Source organism: Anomaloglossus baeobatrachus, chromosome 2 (genome assembly GCF_048569485.1).
Source record: "Anomaloglossus baeobatrachus isolate aAnoBae1 chromosome 2, aAnoBae1.hap1, whole genome shotgun sequence".
Classification (NCBI taxonomy): Eukaryota; Metazoa; Chordata; class Amphibia; order Anura; family Aromobatidae; genus Anomaloglossus; species Anomaloglossus baeobatrachus.
Genome location: NC_134354.1, coordinates 723265875 through 723289108, shown reverse-complemented (window position 1 = coordinate 723289108; position 23234 = coordinate 723265875). Strand labels below are relative to the sequence as shown.

Genomic DNA, 23234 nt, shown 5'->3' with positions numbered 1-23234 from the left:
AAGAGAAGCAATCAGAGGACTGGGCAACAGCTGTGTCGGTGTGAATAGTATATGTAGAGCGGAGGGTTTCATGCTTTATTGTTTTTTAACCTCTACCTTCTAGATTTGATTTGTACTGAATTTATTCCATGCAAGTGAAATCTCAACTGCTTAATTGAGTGAATCTGACAAAATCAAATTTTGATTGATTTGTTCAACTTGTTTCATAGACAAATTCAGCAATAAATTATAACTATGTTTATTTTTTGCAGTTTAATGAGATTTAAGATATTCTGTACAGAAATTATCATAATTCACATCAATCGATGTTCGCAATGAGACTCATTAAATACACAATGTAGCCAATTTACCATAAAGAGTTTAGGAAAATCCTCATGCAGATGAATGCAGAACCTCTGCAATGTCCTGTCCAGCTATCAAAAGTGTCTAAAATGCATAAAAATCACAAATCTGTCCTAATGCTAGTGCATTTTGCTTAAGCCCGCTTTACACGCTACAATAAATCTTCCGATGTGTCGGCGGGGTCACGTCGTAAGTGACGCACATCCGGCATTGTAAGTATGATTGTAGTGTGTAAAACCTCCGTGCAATTGTGATTGAACGAAAATCCGTTCATCGCATGCACGGCATTCATTCCTCAAAAAATGAACGTGAGGTTGTGCAATGTTCCCGAGGCAGCACACATCGCAGTGTGTGACACCCCGGGAACATTGAACAACAGCTTACCTCCGTCCGCGGCTCCCGCCGACAATGCGGAAGGAAGGAGGTGGGCGGGATGTTTACGTCCCGCTCAGCTCCGCCCCTCCGCTTCTATTGGCCGGCTGCCGCGTGACGTCGATGTGACGCCGAACGTCCCTCCCACTCGAGGAAGTGGACGTTCGCCGCCCACATCGAGGTCGTATGGACGGGTAAGTACGTGTGACGGGGGTTAATCGTATGTGCGGCACGTTCAAAAAATTGAATGTGCCGCATGTACGATATCGTATGCTTAATCGTAACGTGTAAAGCAGGCTTTAGTAAATATTGCGGAGATTAGTAAATCTCCCCAATATTCACACTGCACCACCACCCTGAGGTCTCCACTTGGAGGACCACGTATATAAATAAACTGTATTTTTTTTAAAACCATTTTAAATGTCCTACAAAACATTTCATTTTTTAATCTGGATGAATCCATCATCTTCTGTATTAGGTCCTTGGCTCAGCCTCACCTTGACAGCTCCCATAAAGAAGCTGTTCTCTGCTGCAAGTACAATAAAGCCTTCAGGCAAGTCGTCACCTGCTCAGAAGCCTCGGTAAGTGTTTCTCAAGGCTGCATCACAATGTCTCTATTCTTTGTTCTTTGCCTGTTTGATTTATTAGTATTCTATTAAATGATTAATCTCCTCTTCCCAAATCGTGTACAAGATTTCTCCCGCGCATCCCCCATACTCTGGAACGCTCTACCTCAGCACATCAGACTCTCCACTACCATGGAAAGCTTCAAGAGGAACCTCAAGACCCACCTCTTAAAACAAGCCTACAACCTACAATAGCCCTCAGTCCAGTAGACCACTGCACAACCAGCTCTGTCCTCACCTATTGTACCATCACCCATTCCCTGTAGACTGTGAGCCCTCGCGGGCAGGGTCCTCTCTCCTCCTATACCAGTCTGTCTTGTACTGTTAATGATTGTTGTACGTATACCCTCTTTCACTTGTAAAGCGCCATGGAATAAATGGCGCTATAATAATAAATAATAATAATAATAATAATAATGATTTGTTCATAGCTCTATTATTAATCACAGTGCCAGATCATTTCTGATGGATAGAGAAGGGATTCTGTCATTTTCAGGAGCATGACTTTGCTGGGAAGGCACCAATAGCGGTTTTAATCTATTGTGGGGGATGAGAGTGGCAAGACCATACATTTTCTATAGGTTTGTGTGAAAGGACAGATACACTGTAAAGTGTAAATAAACTTTTTTTTAAAGGGAATCTGTCAACAGGATTTTTCTATTTAATTTGGAAGCAGCATAATGTACGGGTAGAGACCCTGAATAGGGATTTATCAATTGTTTAGCAGCTTTCTGTAGTTTCAATACAATCAACCTTTTATCAGCAAGAGATTATCATGAGTAAGGGGTACTTCTCACATAGCGAGATCGCTGCTGAGTCACGGTTTTTGTGACGCAGCAGTGACCTCATTAGCGATTTCGCTGTGTGTGCCACTGAGCAGCGATCTGGCCCCTGCTGTGAAATCGCTGCTCGTTACACACAGTGCTGGTTCATTTTTTTGATGTTGCTCTCCCGCTGTGAAGCACACATCGCTGTGTTTGACAGCGAGAGAGCAACGATCTGAATGTGCAGGGAGACGGCTTCTGGCAGCCTGCGGTAAGCTGTAACCAAGGTAAATATCGGGTAACCAAGCGAAGTGCTTTACTTGGTTACCCGATATTTACCTTGGTTACTAACGTCCACCGCTCTCAGGCTGTCAGTGCCGGCTCCCTGCACACGTAGCTAGAGTACACATCATGTAAATAAGCAAAGCCATTTGCTTATTAACCCGATGTGTACTCTGGCTAGGAGTGCAGGAAGCCAGCGCTAAGCGGTGTGCGCTGGTAACCAAGGTAAATATCGGGTAACCAAGCGCTTGGTTACCCGATATTTACCTTAGTTAACAAGCGCAGCATCGCTTCCACGCGTCGCTGCTGGCTGGGGGCTGGTCACTGGTCGCTGGTGAGATCTGCCTGATTGACAGCTCACCAGCGACCATGTAGCGACACACCAGCGATCCTGACCAGGTCAGATCACTGGTGGGATCGCTGGAGAGTCACTAAAGTATGACGGTACCCTAAGTGTCACTTGTAAGGGTTCCGTCTCACTAAACGACGTACCAGCAATTCCGACCAAGATACGACCTGGTCAGGATCACTGGTACGTCGCTACAGGGTCGCTAGTGAGCTATCAAACAGTCAGATCTCACCAGCGACCAGCGACTCGTGTAACGATGCTGCGCTTGGTAACCAGGGTAAATATCGGGTAACTAAGCAAAGCGCTTTGCTTGGTTACCCGATATTTACCCTGGTTACAAGCATACACCGCTTACAGGCTGCTAGCGCTGGCTCCCTGTATACGTAGCTAGGTTACACATCAGGTTACTAAGCAAAGCGCTTTGCTTAGTTACCTGATATTCACCCTGGTTACCAGCGTAACCTGCTTACACAGAGTCGGTGCTCGTTGGTCTCCCGGAGTCAAACACACCGATGCGTGCTGCCCTGCGGGAGACCAACGAGCAAAAAATGAACCAGAACAGCGTGTAACGATCAGTAAATTCACAGCAGGGGCCAGGTCGCTGCTTAGTGTCACACACAGCGAGATCGCTGATGAGGTCACTGGTACGTTACAAAACCTGTGACTCAACAGCGATCTTGCTATGTAAGAAGTACCCCTAAGGCAGTCCAGCAAATCTACAAAAAACAGCCTCATTATTAATTGGCAGCTTATGGACAATGCACAATGTACTCAGGAAGCTGCCAATCACTGGGGTGGGGTAATATATAACTCAGCATACTGACCTACAGGAGAGAAAACAGGTATTCTATCTAAACTGCACCACATAGTTCAGTAAATGATCCATCTGTCAATGGCTCACTATGTGAGATCAATCCTCAAAGTCCAACGTCCGGGTGGACAGATCGGTGCAACAGACAGATGAGGCACGCAGGACACAGCTGAGGAACTGGAGACCGCAGGCAGACATGAGATCATTACCAGAAGTACTGGCAGACTGGAGACCGCAGGCACATAGGATGCTAAAGCACTAGAAACCGCAGGCAGACAGGATGCTGAAAACACTGGAAACCGCAAGCAGACAAGATGCTGAAAGCACTGGAGACCGCAGGCAGACAGGATGCTGAAAGTACTGTAAACCACAGGCAGACAGGATGCTGAAAGTACTGGAAACCACAGGCAGACAGGATGCTGAAAGCACTGTGAGCCACAGGCAGACAGGATGTTGAAAGTACTGGAAACCGCAGACAGACAGGATGCTGAAAGTACTGGAAACCGCAGGCAGACAGGATGCTTAAAGTAGTGGAAACCACAGGCAGACAGGATGCTGAAAGCACTGGGAGCCACAGGCAGACAGGATGCTGAAAGTACTGGAAACCGCAGACAGACAGGATGCTGAAAGTACTGGAAACCGCAGGCAGACAGGATGCTTAAAGTAGTGGAAACCACAGGCAGACAGGATGCTGAAAGCACTGGGAGCCACAGGCAGACAGGATGCTGAAAGTACTGGAAACCGCCGGCAAACAGGATGCTGAAAGTACTGGAAACCGCATGTAGACAGGATGCTGAAAGTACTGGAAACCGCAGGCAGACAACATGCTGAAAGTACTGGAAACCGCAGGCAGACTGGATGCTGAAAGCAATGTGAGTCACAGGCAGACAGGATGCTGAAAGTACTGGAAAACACAGGCAGACAGGATGCTGAAAGTACTGGAAACCGCAGGCAGACAAGATGCTGAAAATGCTGGAAACCGCGGGCAGACAGGATGCTGAAAGTACTGGAAACCGCAGGCAGACAGGATGCTGAAAGCACTGGAAACCACAGGCAGACAGGATGCTGAAAGTACTGGAAACCGCGGGCAGACAAGATGCTGAAAGCACTGGGAGCCACAGGAAAAACAGGTTGCTGAGGTTCTGGAAGCCGTAGGCAGGAGATGTCCTGGAGACCGCAGACAGGTTGCAGAGGTACTGAAAGACACAGGCAGACAGGGAGCTGAATTACAGGAAGCTGCAGGCAGAGAGAAGTCCTGGTGACCGTAGACAGGTTGCTCCGCACAGACAAATTAAAATTCTTAATACCAAGATACAGGTGTGTGTCTTGGTAGGACTTACATAGGCCTAGGAAGCTCAACACATGGGAACATGCCAGGCTGCTGGCAAAGCTTGACAAGGAACACAAGAAAGGATAGCAGAATGGGGTGAAGGGAGCCGAGCCCGGACCTGGGATGGGTGTGTTACAACATCGCTGGATTAAGTCTTTCTGCTCCTACATCATTCTGCACTCAGATTTCATAGCAAAAACATGCTGACAGATTGATTTCCATTAAATAATTACTCTCCAGACATTGCAATGACATTATGAATTTTATGATTAACTTCATTACCTTATTTTGAATCAATCTCTCCCAAACACCATACTGAAATGTTATTTCAATGCCAAGTTCTGGCTTCTTCAAAAGCTTCGTCCAAAATTTCCTTTCTGTCAGTCCCTGCTCCTCAGACTGGGAAAACCCCATGCACAGACTGTATAGTATAGTGATCTTTGATGAGCAGAAGTTGAAAGCAGCTTCTAAAGGAGCAGGAATTGGGTATTAAAACAATATTTCAGCATAGTGTTTAAAAGAAGAGGAGTCACAATACAGTAATGAAGTATATTACAAAAATTAATAACTTTGTTATGCCTAAAAACATTCTAAGCTTTTTTTTATATATAACTGTTATGATATGAATATTCTTTATCTGTGTTTTAAGTCTCCTCTTCCTACATTGTTACTTGGCATGTATATTTGATAAAATTAACCTATTTGTTTTTCTACAGGCTGTGAGAGTTTGGGATTTTGAGACTGGGAAACAAATGTTTGAATTCAATGACGCGCACGGTAGTTCTGGGATCACCTGTATGACATTCGATTCCAGAGGTAGACGGTATGTTGTTGTTTTTCATATTTCTAAAGAGGTATTATTTATCACGGGACTGCTTTGAATGAAGGATTGCCTGCACGCACATCTATCTCTTTTCACCTTTTAGAATTCATAAAATCTAATCTTACGGTTGAAGTGGGTTGCACAACCTGGATACCAGACCCCTTGGGGCTGCTGTTGATGGAAATACCAGTTCTCAGTATTCACTTTATGGGAGTTATAAAAAATAACAGTCAAAATGGCTCTGTTCAGACCTCAAAATAGGAGTGAATGGAGAGAGATGTTTTTTACGTGCGGCGAGCGTCTGGGAGTGGAACAACTGGGCCGTACCCCGGACTCCCCTGAAGGAGCTAACCAGTAGCGAACCCCTATACAGGGACTGTCTTTCGCAGCAACAGGGGGCCTAAATGCACGACTGCCAGGATTCAGTGGTTGTCGGCTCTTAATGTCCGGTGCTGGTGAGCTCGAATATGGCAGCACGGTGGTGGTAACTCGCACTTGACAGCACGGAGGTGGTAGCTCAGACGTGGCAGCACGGAGGTGGTAGCTCAGACGTGGCAGCACGGGCTGGTGGTAGAGAGCAGGCTCTAGGACAAGACACAGGTTAAGAACTCGAGACTGGTACTAAGACACAATTAGCTGAACTAGACAGCTCGGAGCTCGGATATGGCAGCACGGTGGTGGTAACTCGCACTTGGCAGCACGGTGGTGGTAACTCACACTTGGCAGCACGGAGGTGGTAGCTTAGACGTGGCAGCACGGAGGTGGTAGCTCAGACGTGGCAGCACGGAGGTGGTAGCGCAGACGTGACAGCACGGAGGTGGTAGCTCAGACATGGCAGCACGGAGGTTGTAGCTCAGACAAGGCAGCACGGAGCTGGTAGCTCAGACGTGGCAGCATGGAGCTGGTAGCTCAGATGTGGAGCACGGAGCTGGTAGCTCAGACGTGGCAGCATGGAGCTGGTAGCTCAGATGTGGAGCACGGAGCTGGTAGCTCAGACGTGGCAGCACGGAGCTGGTAGCTCAGATGTGGCAGCACGCAGCTGGTAGCTCAGACATGGCAGCACAGAGGTGGTGGTAGAAAGCAGGCTCTAGGACGAGACACAGGTTAAGAACACGAGAATGGTACTAAGACACAATTAGCAGAACTAGACACAGTAGCGTAATGGGACCTGGAAACTAGCAACGCACTAACTAATAGGCAACATTGCTCAGGTGCCTCCTTTAAGGGGAGGCAGTCTTAAATACCTTTAAGGTAACAGGTGACCTCAGGAATCGCTTCCGGGTAATGGGGTGTGGCCGCGCACGCACCCTACGGGCAAGCACAGAAGGGCTCCGCACGGCCTGGATGCAGGGGCAGGCTGCTGCAGACCCTGGAGCAGGAGAGAAGCGAGTGGAGCCACTGGGCAAGTGAGTGGGAGGGCACCCCCGCCGGGACCTGGAAGAAAGGGTGCGTGGGGATGCCATGCTGGGACTGGGCGCTACAGTGTTCATAGCCAGCCTTCCAGTCACATCAGCTGTGCAACAGAGGTTTTGGATCCCAATCTAGGGAGCAGTGCTATGGATATCCTATTAATGTCCAATTAAGGATTTAATTTAAAGAATATCTGTCAGCACTGTTTTAGTAAATATAATAATCAGCTGCTCCCCCTAATGTTTAAAAGTGGAACATATCAAACTTTTTAAATTTTTTCATATTTGGCTCCATTAAAAACAAATTATAATATTTAAAGAAGACATTAAAACATGAATAATTTATATTTTTTCAGTTATTAAGAAAAAAAAAATGATGGCACCTTCCCTTTAAAGGCTGCTTTAGGCCTCTGCCACATTCACGTGAAAATCACGCACGTGCTGAGAGACACGTATTTCCCCTGCATGTTGCGTGCAGGTAAGTACGTGTCTCTGGTACGTGCGGGACACGTGTGTTCTACGTGTGCTATCCGCGATAGCACACGTAGAACCGGTAATTTACATACTCACCTGATCCTTCCTGCTGTCCACGCTGCTGTCCGTGGTGCTGATCTTCGGTCTCCAGCCCTCCCGTCTCCCCGCTGCTGCTGCTGCCAGGCAGTGAAATGAATATTCAATGAGAATAATGAGCGGCGGTCGGCAGCAAGAGGCAGCAGCGGCAGAGACAGGAGGGCAGGAGAAGGTGAGTAAATGTTTTTTTTTTTTCACTGACACGTGTGTTTTCTCCAGCGCGTGTCACACGGGACCGCATCCACACTACACCCGTGTGGTACGGGTGCGGGCCGTGTGACACCCGTGCTGCGGGAGAAAACACTGACATGTCAGCGCTTTGAAAAACGCACACACGTACAAACGCACACGGACACATGTTCCGTGTGGTTTTACGTGTGTGTGCCTGCTACAATAGGGTAGCATTGCTTAACGTGTCTCCGTGCCGCCGGTACGTGCAAAAAATGACAAACACGTGCCGGCGGCACGGATGTGTGTCACAGGCCTTACACACAGCGACATAGCTAGCGATGTCGCTGGTGAAAGCACCAGCTCCCGTCGGTTGTGCATCACGGGCAAATCGCTGCCCGTGGCGCACAACATCGCTAGTACCTGTCACACGGACTTACCTGCCTAGCGACGTCGCTGTGGCCGGCGAACCGCCTCCCTTCTAAAGGGCAGGTTTGTTTGGCGTCACAGCGGCGTCACTAAGCGGCCGCCCAATAGAAGCGGAGGGGCGGAGATGAGCGGCCGGACCATCCTGCCCACCTCCTTCCTCCCTCATTGAGGGCGGCCGCAGGTACGATGTTGTTCCTCGTTCCTGCGGTGTCACACATCGCGAAGTGTGCTGCCGCAGGAACGACGAACAACCTGCGTCCTGCAACAGCAACGATATTTGGGATTAGAATGACGTGTCAACGATCAACGATTAGGTGAGTAATTTTGATCGTTAACGATCGTTCGTGTGTTTCACACGCAATGACGACGCTAACGAGGCCGGATGTGCCTCACGAATTCCGTGACCCCGGCGACATCTCGTTAGCAATATCGTTGCGTTTAAAGCACCCGTAAGAGAATTAGAATATAGACTAAAATTAGGACTCTGAGCTACTGTCTGTGATCCATGTGGACAACATACGCACAAAAAATAAGTTTGACTGAATGCATCCTGAAGCTCTGAAGACAACGTAGGGGTATACTCAAGACATGTTTGTTAAAGAGATTTCTATGATTTACCAATTCTTCTAAATAGGACATGCTGAAATTCAGAACTTTGCCCTTAAAATCCCATTCAAGTGAATTGAGCCTTAAGGGTGTTTTACACGCTGCGACATCGCTAACGATATATCGTCGGGGTCACATCGTTAGTTACGCACATCGGCATCATTAGTGACATCGCAGCGTGTGGCACCTAGGAGCGACGATCAACAATCGCAAAAACGTTAAAAATCATTGATTGTTGACACGTCGCTCCTTTTCATAATATCGTTGGTGGTGCGTGCCACTGGTTGTTCATCGTTCCTGTGGCATCACACATCACTATGTGTGTCACCGCAGGAACGACGAACATCTCCTTACATGTGTCCACCGGCAATGAGGAAGGAAGGAGGTGGGTGGCATGTTCCAGCCGCTCATCTCCGCCCCTCCTCTGCTATTGAGCGGACGCTTAGTGACACCGCTGTGACGCCGAACGCATCTCCCACTTGAAGGAGGGATTGTTCGGCAGCAACAGCGACGTCGCTAAGCAGGTATGTGCGTGTGACACTGCCGTAGTGATATTGTTCGCTATGGCAGCGATCACCACATATCGCAAGAACGACGGGGGCGGGTGCTATCGCTAGCGATGTCGCAGCGTTTAAAGCACCCTTACCACTCATGTAAACCACTGCTTTATCCATGTGATGTACATAGATGTTCACAATTCTTCTTAAATGTGGAAGACGTTAAAAAAAACTATACATATATAAAACAAAATTTGATCATGGTGCATGTCTGCAAGTTTTTCGAGTCTAAATTGCCTTTGTCTGCGGATATTTTCATTCCCTAGACTAATAACTGGAGGAAGAGATGGCTGCTTGAAAGTCTGGAATTACAATAATGGCCAGTGTCTGCACACTCTGAAAAGAGGTAAATGGCACAATTTCACTGTATCTTTAATGATATTGTCTTCCCTTAGGTAGAATGAGGTATGTTTTATGTTATCCAATTAGTATTGTGATGAGCCCAGAAGATCTCTCTCGCCCTATGCTTCAGTTACCAGACCATTTCTGCATAATCCGAGGAATACACATGGGGCAGAGAAACCAGAGAGTAAGAAAAGTGTTATATTCCCTATTGGAATGTATTCTGAACAAGTAACGAAATCAGATGGGAGGGAAGTGAAGAATGAAGATATTGTTATAAAAGACATACAAAGCACAATATAAATAATATAAACTAAAAAAATATAAATGCAACACTTTAGTTTTTGCTCCCATTTTTCATGAGCTGTACTCTAAGATCTAAAGGCCGCTTTACATGCTGCGATATCGTGACCGATATCGCTAGCGTGGGTACCCGCCCCCATCGGTTGTGCGACACGGGCAAATCGCTGCCCGTGGCGCACAACATCGCACAGACCCGTCACACTACTTACCTGCCTACCGACGTCGCTGTGACCGCCGAACCGCCTCCTTTCTAAGGGGACGGTTCGTTCAGCGTCACAGCGACGTCACAGCAGTGTCACTGAACCGCCGCCCAATAGAAGCAGAGGGGCGGAGATGAGCGAGACGTAACATCCCGCCCACCTCCTTCCTTCCTCATAGACACAGGTAAGGTGAGGTTCCTCGTTCCTGTGGTGTCACACATAGCGATGTGTGCTGCTGCAGGAGCGACAAACTACTTCGTGCACCGATCAGCAGCGATATTTCAGATTGGACCCCCATGTCACCGATGAGCGATTTTGAACGTTTTTGCGACTATTTAAAATCGCTCATAGGTGTCACACACAAAGACATCGCTAAAGCAACCGGATGTGCGTCACAAATTCCGTGACCCCAACGAGATCACTCGGGCGATGTCGCATCGTGCAAAGCCCGCTTAAAACTTTCTATGTACATGTGAGGAGCTGGCTGCGGACTAAAGACTAATGAAATAATGGACGTAGAGCATAGTCCACGGCATGGGGCGCTGGTTACGTCGATCTCAATGTTGTGTTTTATTAAATATTTTTTGCTTGTCAGATTAAAGTACACAGAAGGCCAGGCACGAGATTGGTAATAAGAGTAAAGCCATTGATAGTGTCACAGTGTCCTCAATTAAGCCATTGTTCTCCTAGCCACTAGTCTCATTATGTGGAAGGTAATAGTAGACACAGTGGAGCCGTCACCACAAAAGGTCTAACATGCAGCCGCAGGTAAGGGTTGCGTTAGGAAAATACCTCCTACGATGCACATTTAGCTTTGGGGTGCGGGGAGTGTTTCTCGAGGGCCCGATCCCGGGGGCGGCTTGGCATACTTAGGACACTGGCGAGAGGAAGGGGGGTTGCTGCTAGCTGTAACTGGATACACGTGCTCCGATTGTGGTATCCATCGCATCACATAAGCTGTGACTGTAGGCTATGACGGCAGGAGATACAAAACTGTGGGCCAACCAAACGTTGGGAGACAGTGGGTGTCACCTGGTAAAGGGGCAGTGGAACTACCTGTCCCGTTTTGGGATCTTATGGGTAGGGGCATCTCATTTTGGTCATCTACCCAAAGTTGCTGTCAGACAGAACAGAAGAAATAAAAATAATTGCATTGTTAATCTGCCTAGGTTATTAAAGGGAACCTGTCATCAGTTTTTTTTACTATTAAACTAAAAGTGTCACCTTCTGCAGCTCCTGGGCTGCATTCTATGAAGGTGCACCTTGTTCCCTGACTCCCCTTACAGACCCCAAAAATAACTTTATAAAACATGACCGTTACATATGCTAATGACCTGTGTGGCTCAGATGGGCATGCTCTTTTTCGCCTCCTGTCCCCCCTCCTGCCGCTGTTCGCCGTCCTCCTTTCTGGATTGACGTGATGACGCCTCCGTCATCATCCACGCTGCTCTTTAAAATCTCGCGCCTGTGCAGTCATGTTTGCTCGCGCAGGCGCAGTTCGCTCTGCTATATCGCAGGCAGAGCAGAAAACATAGCTGCCCTCGCGCGCGCCGGTGACCTATTTAGGCAGGCGCGAGGAAGATGCAGAAGTGGTACAATGACATTTGTCCCCTTCCAAATGCCTCAGAACCTGATCCCCTCCTGGACTTGTTACGTCACACCAAAAAAAAGGGATGGGTGGAGCAAGTCACCTTAGGGGATCACCTCTCCCCAGCCCAATCCAGTCAACTATGGAGGTTATTAGACCAGTATCGTGGGCTCTTCTCTAACCAGTCTGGCCAAACTCCTCTGACTGAACATTGACAGCTCAGCACACCCTAATTCCATACTACAGCAAACAGTCACTCATTGCGTTCAAGACATACTAAGCGGAGGAATTGTGACAGCTAGAAATGAGCGAACCTGGAGTTCAGTTTTCGAACCAAACACCAACTAAAAACCACAGGTCTCAGGTTTGGAGTGTGAATGCTTTATGTGTGAACTTAAGTTGCGCGAGCAAGGCAGTGCTCAGGTACGCTCGGTGCTCAGCCCTGTGTGATCCGCTTGTGTGTCGCCCTGGGCAAGCCAGGGGACACAGGTCACAACACCACCACACCCCACACTCCAGGTAGGCACATCACAGCTAACCAGAAATCCTTGTTGCCTTGCTCCAGGAGTCTGATGATGCACACCGGGGGGTGGGCCAGGCGGTTGGCTCCGCCCACCGAGGAGCTCACAACTCTGGAAGCAGGAAGGAACCAGGCAGAAGAGCTCAGGGAGAGCTTGAGTGAGGAGTTCTGTCAGGGAGGAGGAAGTGGAAGGAGTGAAGTGAAGCCCAGGCAGGGCAAGTGTAAGGAGCTAAGTGAAGGAGTAAACAAGCAGGGAAAGTAAGAAAGTGGAAAAGGAGGAAAAGCAAGTAAAGTGACAGAAGAGAAAGAAAGCCTGAGAGCCCAGCTTTGTGTAGGGCCAGAACAGCAAGGTCAGCAACGGCGGTGACTGTCCGGAGTGGGACAGTTCGGAAGTTCCTGGAAGGACCCCGTTGGCTGTGTGCCCGGTGGTCTGGAGCAGTGTTCCGAAGGACAGTCAGCACCAGGGCAGGGGCCTCTCGGACCCCGGCAAGGCTAGGAGTCGCCAGATTTGCCAAATCCGTCAGTGACGGGGACGCAGCTCCCCCAACAACCAAGTCCCGAGTGAAGGCAACAGCCCGACCATTACCGGGGAGACACCGCCACCGCCAGGGCACCAGTTTCCCCAGGGCCAGCGCCTGCGGGCAAAGTGTAGAGCTCCTCCGGCCCAGATTGCAGCCGGGGAGCGGGTAACCGGAGGGAATCCACCGCTACCATCAGTCAACACAGGTGCAAGGAAGAGGGACATCACCGTCACCTACCGGGAGTGCAGGTGCAGCCGTCTGTGGGACCGTCCTACCAGCCGTTGGTTTACCGTACAGACTGTGTCCGTGTGTCAGGCTGAGTGAGTACCATAGTGCCGCAAGGCACCGCGCTGCCCCCGCATCCCTGCGCCCTCCAGGCCCTACACTTCACATCTCATCACCGGGCCCCGGGATCACCAACCCCTACCCATGGAGGGGCAACACAACACCTGGCTGCTCCGCATCACCATCCCCGGGACCCCCACACTGAGCAGCGGTGGTGCAGTCACCACAACCGTGGGTGGCGTCATGAACTATAACAATCCCCACACCCAACAAACACCCCCCTTTCACTCACGGGCGAGGAGTGTCGCTCGAGAAACCCCGGGATCCGGCCCACAGCTCGAGCCACCAGGAGCAGCTGCCGGACCCGAGCAGAAGGGGTGAGCGCGGTGTGCTGACACCCTCCTCCCCGCCCGCGACACTTGCAGTGTTTCATTGGCTCGCACTGGAGGTAACAACAGCATGATCTGATGTGGTGTGCTCCAAAAAAGGTTTAGATTACCCTCCCCCTGAAGTGATCTGCATATGGCTGGCTATATGTGGGCGGAGACTCAAACTGGAAATCAGTGTTTCTGAACCTTATCGTGCAAGGTTCGGTCACAAAGAGGTTCTGTTCATTTGCGGCCTGTGAACTGAACCTCTATCGGTTCGCTCATCTCTAGTGACAGCACCATATTATACCCCCTGAATTAATCAGCCTCAAGTAGAGTAATCCCGATTCTTTATCTAGGCGCTCCCGCATTTTTTCCCTTTTCTCTCCATTAGAGTCCTCACAGAGGACTTATTTATTATCCCCTGAATTAAAACATTTGTCAGTTTTAGGTTGCAATACCTCTTAATGTATAATAATAATAATAATAATAATAATAATAATATTTATATAGTGCAAACATATTCGACAGCACTTAAACACAATTAAGATGTATTATAATATAGGAATATTTTTTTCATTCACAGCAAACAAGGCTGATGAAATCTGTGACTGCACATATGTGGAAATTAACAGGAACAAGTAAGATCCTTTTTGTAATATTATTTTTTGGTAAACGGACAAAATTAATAGATATAGCCCGACCGCCTCCTGTCTAAGGGGGAGGTTCGTGCGGCGTCACAGCGGCGTCACTAAGCGGCCACCCAATAGAAGCGGAGGGGCGGAGGTGAGCGGCTGTAACATCCCGCCCATCTCCTTCCTTCCTCATTGCCGGCGGCCGCAAGTACGAGGTTGTTCCTCATTTCTGCGGTGTCACACATAGCGATGTGTGCTGCCTCAGGAACGACGAACAACCTGCGTCCTCAACAACCAACGATTTTTTGAAAATGGACGTGTCAACGATGGGCGATTCAGTGAGTATTTTCTATCCTTAACGGTCGCTCGTTGGTGTCACATGTAACGACGTCGCTAACGATGCCGGATGTGCGTCACGGAATCTGTGACCCCGGCGATATATCGTTAGATACGTTGTTGCGTGTAACAGGGCCTTAACTGTCTGCCACAGACTGATGAATTGGGACCAAAATTGTCTGAACAGGGAATATAGAGGCTGCGTCACCCCTAGATGTAGTGTCCATTATCAATGTGTTGTGCATTATTTTTGTATGATATTGTGTATCTGTGACCTCTGTTTTGGTGCCTGCCCTTCCTGTCTCTGCTCCTATGGCCAGGCAGTGCCACACTCTCATTGTAGGTGACGTGAGGCAACAATTCAAGTTCTGTGACCTTTTGGACTTATAGTTCCGTCTGGTTAGGAGATTGACATTTAACTTCTGTTAGTGATTGCTCCCTTATGTCTTCTCCATGGGGGTGGGGCTGTAAGCTATTTAAGCTCATGAAATCCTGCTACCAGTTATAACTTTACTAGCTTCACTGTACTTACATGTGTCTTGCTTGTGATTTCAGTAGACATTCCTGATTTTGACCTCCACTCAGTTTTTGACTAATTTCCAGCCTTACATTTTTGTCCCTGCACTGACCTCCTTCCTGGTCCTGACCCAGCTACCGGACCATTCTATCTGCCAGCCTGCAATACCAGCCAGCAGATGACTGTAGCCCCGACTCACCTGTGTAAGTACAGGTCCCTGTACAGGGGTTAAAGGGTGAAGACCAGAGTGGCTTGTGACAAGTCTGATTGTGGTAGCAATTTAGCACTGTCTAGTCACCACTGACAGACCCACATTACACTTGTTTTTTCTGTGCTGTGACATCTGTTGTCCTTATCCTTCAGTTATGTCATATCGGTTCTGTGACATCCCTGTGTACATTATTCCTATACTGGGACACCATTGGATATATAATAATAATAATAATATCTATTCACTGATATAGCGCCATTCATTCCACAGCACTTTACATACATTGGCAACACTGTCCCCAAGGGGGCTCACAATCTTAATATCACCCCATAGTGTGATATCATTTGATGTAATCACTATGCATATCATTGCCATACCATTACATCACTTTTTGTAATACTATGATATCACTGATAGTAATAACTATTCATTATTTTTGTTTTTCATGGGGTTTTTTTTGCGTTATCTTTGTATTATACACTGTGACCATGATTACTGTACAGTGACATCATAATTTGTCGTAACTTCTTCCCTATGATTTCCAGTGTTTATAATCTTTGTATTGTAATATAACATCTCTGAGATTTAACCTTACACTTTGACATCACTGTTACTTCACTCACGTCATTAGCAATCTTATATGACATCACTGTGACTTCTTTCAGGTCATTAGCACTGCTCTTTCACCTCACTGTGACTTCTCTCAGGTCATTAGTAATGCTGTATCACATCACTGTGACTTCTCTCAGGTCATTAGCACTGCTCTTTCACCTCACTGTGACTTCTCTCAGGTCATTAGTAATGCTGTATCACATCACTGTGACTTCTCTCAGGTCATTAGCACTGCTCTATCACATCACTGTGACTTCTCTCAGGTCATTAGCACTGCTGTATCACATCACTGTGACTTCTCTCAGGTCATTAGCACTGCTGTATCACATCACTGTGACTTCTCTCAGGTCATTAGCACTGCTCTATCACATCACTGTGACTTCTCTCAGGTCATTAGCACTGCTGTATCACATCACTGTGACTTCTCTCAGGTCATTAGCACTGCTCTATCACATCACTGTGACTTCTCTCAGGTCATTAGCACTGCTCTATCACATCACTGTGACTTCTCTCAGGTCATTAGCACTGCTCTATCACATCACTGTGACTTCTCTCAGGTCATTAGCACTGCTCTATCACATCACTGTGACTTCTCTCAGGTCATTAGCACTGCTCTATCACATCACTGTGACTTCTCTCAGGTCATTAGCACTGCTGTATCACATCACTGTGACTTCTCTCAGGTCATTAGTAATGCTGTATCACATCACTGTGACTTCTCTCAGGTCATTAGCACTGCTGTATCACATCACTGTGACTTCTCTCAGGTCATTAGCACTGCTCTATCACATCACTGTGACTTCTCTCAGGTCATTAGCACTGCTCGATCACATCACTGTGACTTCTCTCAGGTCATTAACACTGCTCGATCACATCACTGTGACTTCTCTCAGGTCATTAGCACTGCTCTATCACATCACTGTGACTTCTCTCAGGTCATTAACACTGCTCGATCACATCACTGTGACTTCTCTCAGGTCATTAGCACTGCTCTATCACATCACTGTGACTTCTCTCCGGTCATTAGCACTGCTGTATCACATCACTGTGACTTCTCTCAGGTCATTAGCACTGCTCGATCACATCACTGTGACTTCTCTCAGGTCATTAGCACTGCTGTATCACATCACTGTGACTTCTCTCAGGTCATTAGCACTGCTGTATCACATAACTGTGACTTCTCTCAGGTCATTAACACTGCTCGATCACATCACTGTGACTTCTCTCAGGTCATTAGCACTGCTGTATCACATCACTGTGACTTCTCTCAGGTCATTAGCACTGCTCTATCACATCACTGTGACTTCTCTCAGGTCATTAGCACTGCTCTATCACATCACTGTGACTTCTCTCAGGTCATTAGCACTGCTCTATCACATCACTGTGACTTGTCTCAGGTCATTAGCACTGCTGTATCACATCACTGTGACTTCTCTCAGGTCATTAGCACTGCTGTATCACATCACTGTGACTTCTCTCAGGTCATTAGCACTGCTCTATCACATCACTGTGACTTCTCTCAGGTCATTATCACTGCTGTATCACATCACTGTGACTTCTCTCAGGTCATTAGCACTGCTCTATCACATCACTGTGACTTCTCTCAGGTCATTAGCACTGCTCTATCACATCACTGTGACTTCTCTCAGGTCATTAGCACTGCTCTATCACATCACTGTGACTTGTCTCAGGTCATTAGCACTGCTCTATCACATCACTGTGACTTCTCTCAGGTCATTAGCACTGCTCTATCACATCACTGTGACTTTTCTCAGGTCATTATCACTGCTGTATCACATCACTGTGACTTCTCTCAGGTCATTAGCACTGCTGTATCACATCACTGTGACTTCTCTCAGGTCATTAGCACTGCTCTATCACATCACTGTGACTTGTCTCAGGTCGTTAGCACTGCTGTATCACATCACTGTGATTTCTCTCAGGTCATTAGTAATGCTGTATCACATCACTGTGACTTCTCTCAGGTCATTAGCACTGATGTATCACATCACTGTGACTTCTCCCAGGTCATTAGCACTGCTCTATCACATCACTGTGACTTCTCTCAGGTCATTAGCACTGTTCTATCACATCACCATTTTTATTATTTTTTTATTGAAGTAGTATTAAACTTAACCTTTAACTTTAAGTTGAAATGTAAAAGAGAGTTTGCTAATCACAGGACACACCTTATTTTAACATGCCCCTATGATTAAATAACTTTCAATCTTCTTTACGGGTAATTTTGTCCAATCCATTTTCACAATTTTTTTTATCCAAACCATTCAAAATGTCTGATTTTACATTAGTTGATATTCAGTACATTTAAATTGAAAATTTACTGTTGTCAGCTTCAAGTTATTTCAGTGACCATTGTGGAATTTTATTACTTTAACAAAAGGGAATCAACAATTTTGTCCATGCGTGTAGTTGGTAAACTACTATTAACTTATCTTGTAAATCTGGCCATAGAGGACAAACCAATTATTGTAGTTCCAACAAAACTGAACAACATAAATGTATATAAAAATATACAAAATATCAGAACCAGGCTTACCTCACAAGTCTTTCTTTAATAACTTCTTTATTTAGGTAAGTTGACAACTTATCTGTTGCAAATTGATACATTGTCATTAAAATAATATGCAGCATTTTTATTATTTCAGATATATTATTGCCGTGGGATGGGACAGACGAATAAATATGTATATTGTGAGTACACTGCTCTACATTTATCAGAGTGGATATTGATTACAATATAATCATGGCTGTCCTGCATGATATAAGATGAAATACAGTTATATATTTATGTATAACTAGAAGGTGGCCCGATTCTACGCATCGGGTATTCTAGAATTTACGTATTGTGTAGTTCATGTATGATTTTTGTTATATATATATATATAGATGTTGTTGTCTGTAGTTACCAAGTGTTTGTGTAGGGGCTGTACATGTTCTGGGTGTTGTCTGGGTGTGGCGGGGGGTGAGAGCAGTGTTGTATGTGTGTTGCGTGTGTTGCGTTGTTTGTGGAGTGCTGTGTGTCTGTAGCGTTGTGTGTGTGTGTGTTGCGCGGTTTGTGTGGGTGTGGTGTGTTTTGGGGGGAGGTATGTTTTGTGCAATGTGTGTTGTGCGGTATGTGCGTATATTTATGTATGCCGCGGTGTTTGTGTGTTGGGTGTTGTGTGTGTGCGGCGTTGTCTGTGTGTGTGGGTGTCTGTGCATGGCGGTGTTTGTGGTTCCCAGTGTGTGTGTGGTGTGTTGTGTGTGTGTTGGGGGGAGGTGTGCACCTCCCATCGTGCTCCATCCCCCGTGCTGCGCACCCCCCATCGTGCCCCATCCCCCATGCTGCGCACCCCCCATCGTGCTCCATCCCCCATTCTGCCCACCCCCCATCGTGCTCCATCCCCTATGCTGCGCATTCCCCATCGTGCTCCATCCCCGATGCTGCGCACCCCCCATCGTGCTCCATCCCCCATGCTGCGCACTCCCCATCGTGCTCCATCCCCCATGCTGCGCACTCCCCATCGTGCTCCATCCTCCATGCTGCGCACTCCCCATCGTGCTCCATCCCCCATGCTGCGCACTCCCCATCGTGCTACATCCCCCATGCTGCGCACCCCATCGTGCTCCATCCCCCATGCTATAATAGTTCTCCTATTATACTCAGAGAGGAGTATAATAGGAGGACTATAATAGGAGGAGTAGTCCTGGGGGGAGAGGAGTATAATGCCGGCTCCCTGCACATGTGTACCGGGAGCCGGTGTACGCTGGTAACTATGATACACATCGGGTAACTAAGGGACCTTAGTTACCCGATGTGTATAATGGTTACCAGCGTTCACCGGCTCCGTCAAGATCCCAGCATCGCAAGGTTATGTCTGGCGCTGCTGGGATCGTGACGGAGCCGGTGTACACTGGTAACTATGATACACATCGGGTAACTAAGGGACCTTAGTTACCCGATGTGTATAATGGTTACCAGCGTACACCGGCTCCGTCACGATCCCAGCAGCGCAAGGTTATGTCTGGCGATGTGTACGGAGGGCCGGGGCGTGCGGCCAATCCATGCGGAGGGCGGGGCCAGGCCGAGGCGAGCGACCAATCCGTGGGGGGCGGAGCCGAGGCGAGGCGAGCGGCCAATCCGTGTGGGGGGCGGGGCCATGGCGAGCCCAGCGGCCAATCAGCTTTGTGTCACCGTAAGGACACAATTTTGGAGCAAGACAGACAGACAGACAGACAGACAGACAGAATAAGGCAATTATATATATAGATGGCAAGCAGAATTTATTTGTTAGTGATTACATTGAGTCTTATTTTGAATAGCGGTGACGTCACCATATATGTGATGGGAAAAGCATTCGAACATATCTGTGCATAAGGTCATACAGGTTAAAGGGTTATTCCCATCTCCAAGATCCTATAACAATATAGTAGGAGTAATAATAATATTAGCAAATACCTCCAATTAGAAATGTAGTACAGTTCTCCTGATACCTCATGTGCAGGGCATTGCAGCTTAGGTGTCCATGGTTACAATCACAACAACTAACTAAATGTCCCTATGTGAGTGGACGTAACTATGGATACCTAAGCTGCAATGCCCTGCACATGAGGTAAGAGACATAGCTAATCAGGAGAACTATACTATATTTTCTAATTGGAGGTATTTGTTGTTGTTGTTATTGTTGTTGTTATTATTATTATTATTATTATACCTACTACATATTGGGATAGGATCGTGGGAATGGGAATACCCCTTTGAAATGTGTGGATCTCCAACTGTTAATGCCTAGTTATCAATTTACTCATAGCTTTCAAGGAAGAATAACAGAGGAATGCCAAAGTCTAGATTTAAAAAAAATAAAAAAAAATGATACAGAATTGTTAATATATGGGGAATGCAAATATTTACTAAACAGACATATCAGAGAGCTAACCGACCATCTTAAAAATCAGCACCTTGAAAAAGATATGAGTTATGCCATAACACTGGTTTTTTTGTCCTTTTTCATATTTGAATATATAGTCTATATACAGTATATGTCTTACATTCTCCGGAAACTGATTGTTTTTTTTCCAGGATTCCGATGATGATCTTCATCACTTCCAAGAGCCACAGGCAGGCTGGTCAGATGATTTGGTAAGACAAAGTCAAATGTTCCTTCTACCACTACCCCCCCCCTTCCCCACAAAAATGTTGATAAGTAGAATAAAGGTCAACGTGTCTTTTGTATATATAAAATAAAGTTTTCAAATGCATCCCAAGTAACTCTGATGAACCCCATTGACTTTTTTGTGAGATTCAAGAGTTTGGGAACAGATATTAATATTGCATAAAGGTGTCCAAACATCAGGCCAACAGCTATTCCTTTCTCCTCAATCTGGAACTTGTGTTTCTCCCTTGCGAACAAAGGATTTCAACATGTTTGATCAACTTGGTTGGCCAGGTCCACCAAAATCGTCACATTCCTCCAACATATGTTTAATGTGTATGGACTCATTAAAGCCGAGGAGTAACTCAATCTGTATCAGGGCCCCATACCTTATGATATGCCCCTCGCCTGATGTAGTGTAGCGCTGCTTGGCCTCTATCCAGCATTAACTCTACCCAGCCTAGGGCACGCTTTCCTGCTCAGCTCCTAAAGGGCCAGCATGCCATTTTCCAGAAGTGTCTCTTAGCCTATCACTAAGTGGCACAAGATACTTAAGGATCCCTCCCACTAGGGGATGTGCCTGAGCAACTTAGTTTGTTAGTGTTGTCCCTCTAGCTAGCTAGTTGTCAGATCCCTTTGCCCACTGTCAGTTACCTGTGCCATTGTCCGTTGATCCATATCTGTCACCCCATCTCGGCCATGCCCTCAGTACACACCTCTCCTGGCTGTACTGTCTGCCTCAGCCTACCTAACTACACCTGTCAGCAGTAGAGATTCTGCCTGCCTGTCCTGGTGGTACTAATTAAAATCAAAATAATTCGGCACTCATTATAAGAAAAAATGAAACTTCAGTCTGTCCAAAATTATGATTTTATTTATGCAGAAAAGTAAAGACAGCATCCAGACATTTCGGCATTTTTTTGCCTTTATCAATGCACCACTGTCAAAATGTTAACAGTGATGCATTTATAAAGGCAAAAAATGCCGAAACGTCTGGATGCTGTCTTTACTTTTCTGCATAAATAAAATCATAATTTTGGACAGACTGAAGTTTCATTTTTTGTTATAATGAGTGCCGAAGTATTTTGATTTTAATTTGGACTTATTTTTTACTTCTGAGCACCAACCACAGTTGAGCCAGGCTTCTCTCTTTTTGTCCTGGTGGTACTATCTGCCTCAGCTGTCCTCGGCACCACCTGTCGGCTGTAGAGACTCTGCCTGCCTGTCGTGGCCGTTCTGTCTGCCTCAGCGATCTATGGCAGCACTTCTCCATACCTGACCCCGTTCCTGTCCTGGGGGTAGCACCAGTCGTCTGCTTTGGTAGGCACTTAGTCAAGCCCCTCCCACTAATTCATAAACTCGAGTCCCCCTTGTGGTCCAGTAGGTCCACTCCTGCTCATCGCTCCATCATCATAAGAACACAATTTTAGAAGTTAAAATTAATATCAGAGTTTTCTCATCACTAAAAATCACAATAGCATTTTACTGGGACTGTATGTCGTATTTAAAAAAAAAATTGCAGTAATTGTCATGAGTTCTTATCACAGCACACCACATGGTTGGGTGAAGTATTGCAGGAAATTGGAATTTTATTTTTAGGGATGCAGAACAACATCATTTTTTGAAGACATTTGGTACATAAGCTCTACAAAGTGTAAGAGGATTTTAGTGCATTCTAGTCTTGTCTTTTTTCTATGTGATTCGGCAGGGCTTATCGTACCAGTTTTGAAATAAGCAATAATGAAAGGGTCACGAGAGTTGAGGCACAATTGATTGTGATCTTTTTTTACAGAGCACAGCTCTGGCCTTGATGATGGGATATAACATCAGAGCTCAATGTACCTTTTACTTCTGCAGATCCGAGGTCACCGTGAAGACATTCTGTGTATAGCTCTAAATCCTCCTAATCTCCTTGCCAGCTCGAGTTATGATGGAGAAATTATTATCTGGAACATGATCTCGGGCCACATACAATGCCGAATAAACACATCCATTCATGTGGATTCTGCAGGAATGAAATGTAGGTACTCAGAGCCTTATAGGAATACTTGCATGCAATAATGAAACGCGTAGTTTTATATATGTACAAAGTGGAGATAATATATTGATCAGATGTGAGAAGCCTAAATGGACAGTATAATACATATTTCCCTTTCTTTTAGCTAATAAATAGGTAATTAGTAAGAGCAGACTGACATACTGTAT

The 23234-nt window shown here is 46.5% G+C and overlaps 1 protein-coding gene across 1 annotated transcript in view; it reads left to right on the top strand.

Moving 5' to 3' along the window:
* Positions 1 to 23234, top strand: part of LOC142289995 (cilia- and flagella-associated protein 337-like) — a 200453-nt gene that overhangs the window by 114782 nt on the left and 62437 nt on the right. The window contains exons 16-22 of the mRNA XM_075333941.1: positions 1193 to 1295; positions 5593 to 5699; positions 9705 to 9784; positions 14152 to 14206; positions 18543 to 18588; positions 20957 to 21016; positions 22887 to 23049. Coding sequence (XP_075190056.1) covers positions 1193 to 1295; positions 5593 to 5699; positions 9705 to 9784; positions 14152 to 14206; positions 18543 to 18588; positions 20957 to 21016; positions 22887 to 23049 — 614 coding nt within the window. The remainder of the gene's footprint in view (positions 1 to 1192; positions 1296 to 5592; positions 5700 to 9704; positions 9785 to 14151; positions 14207 to 18542; positions 18589 to 20956; positions 21017 to 22886; positions 23050 to 23234) is intronic.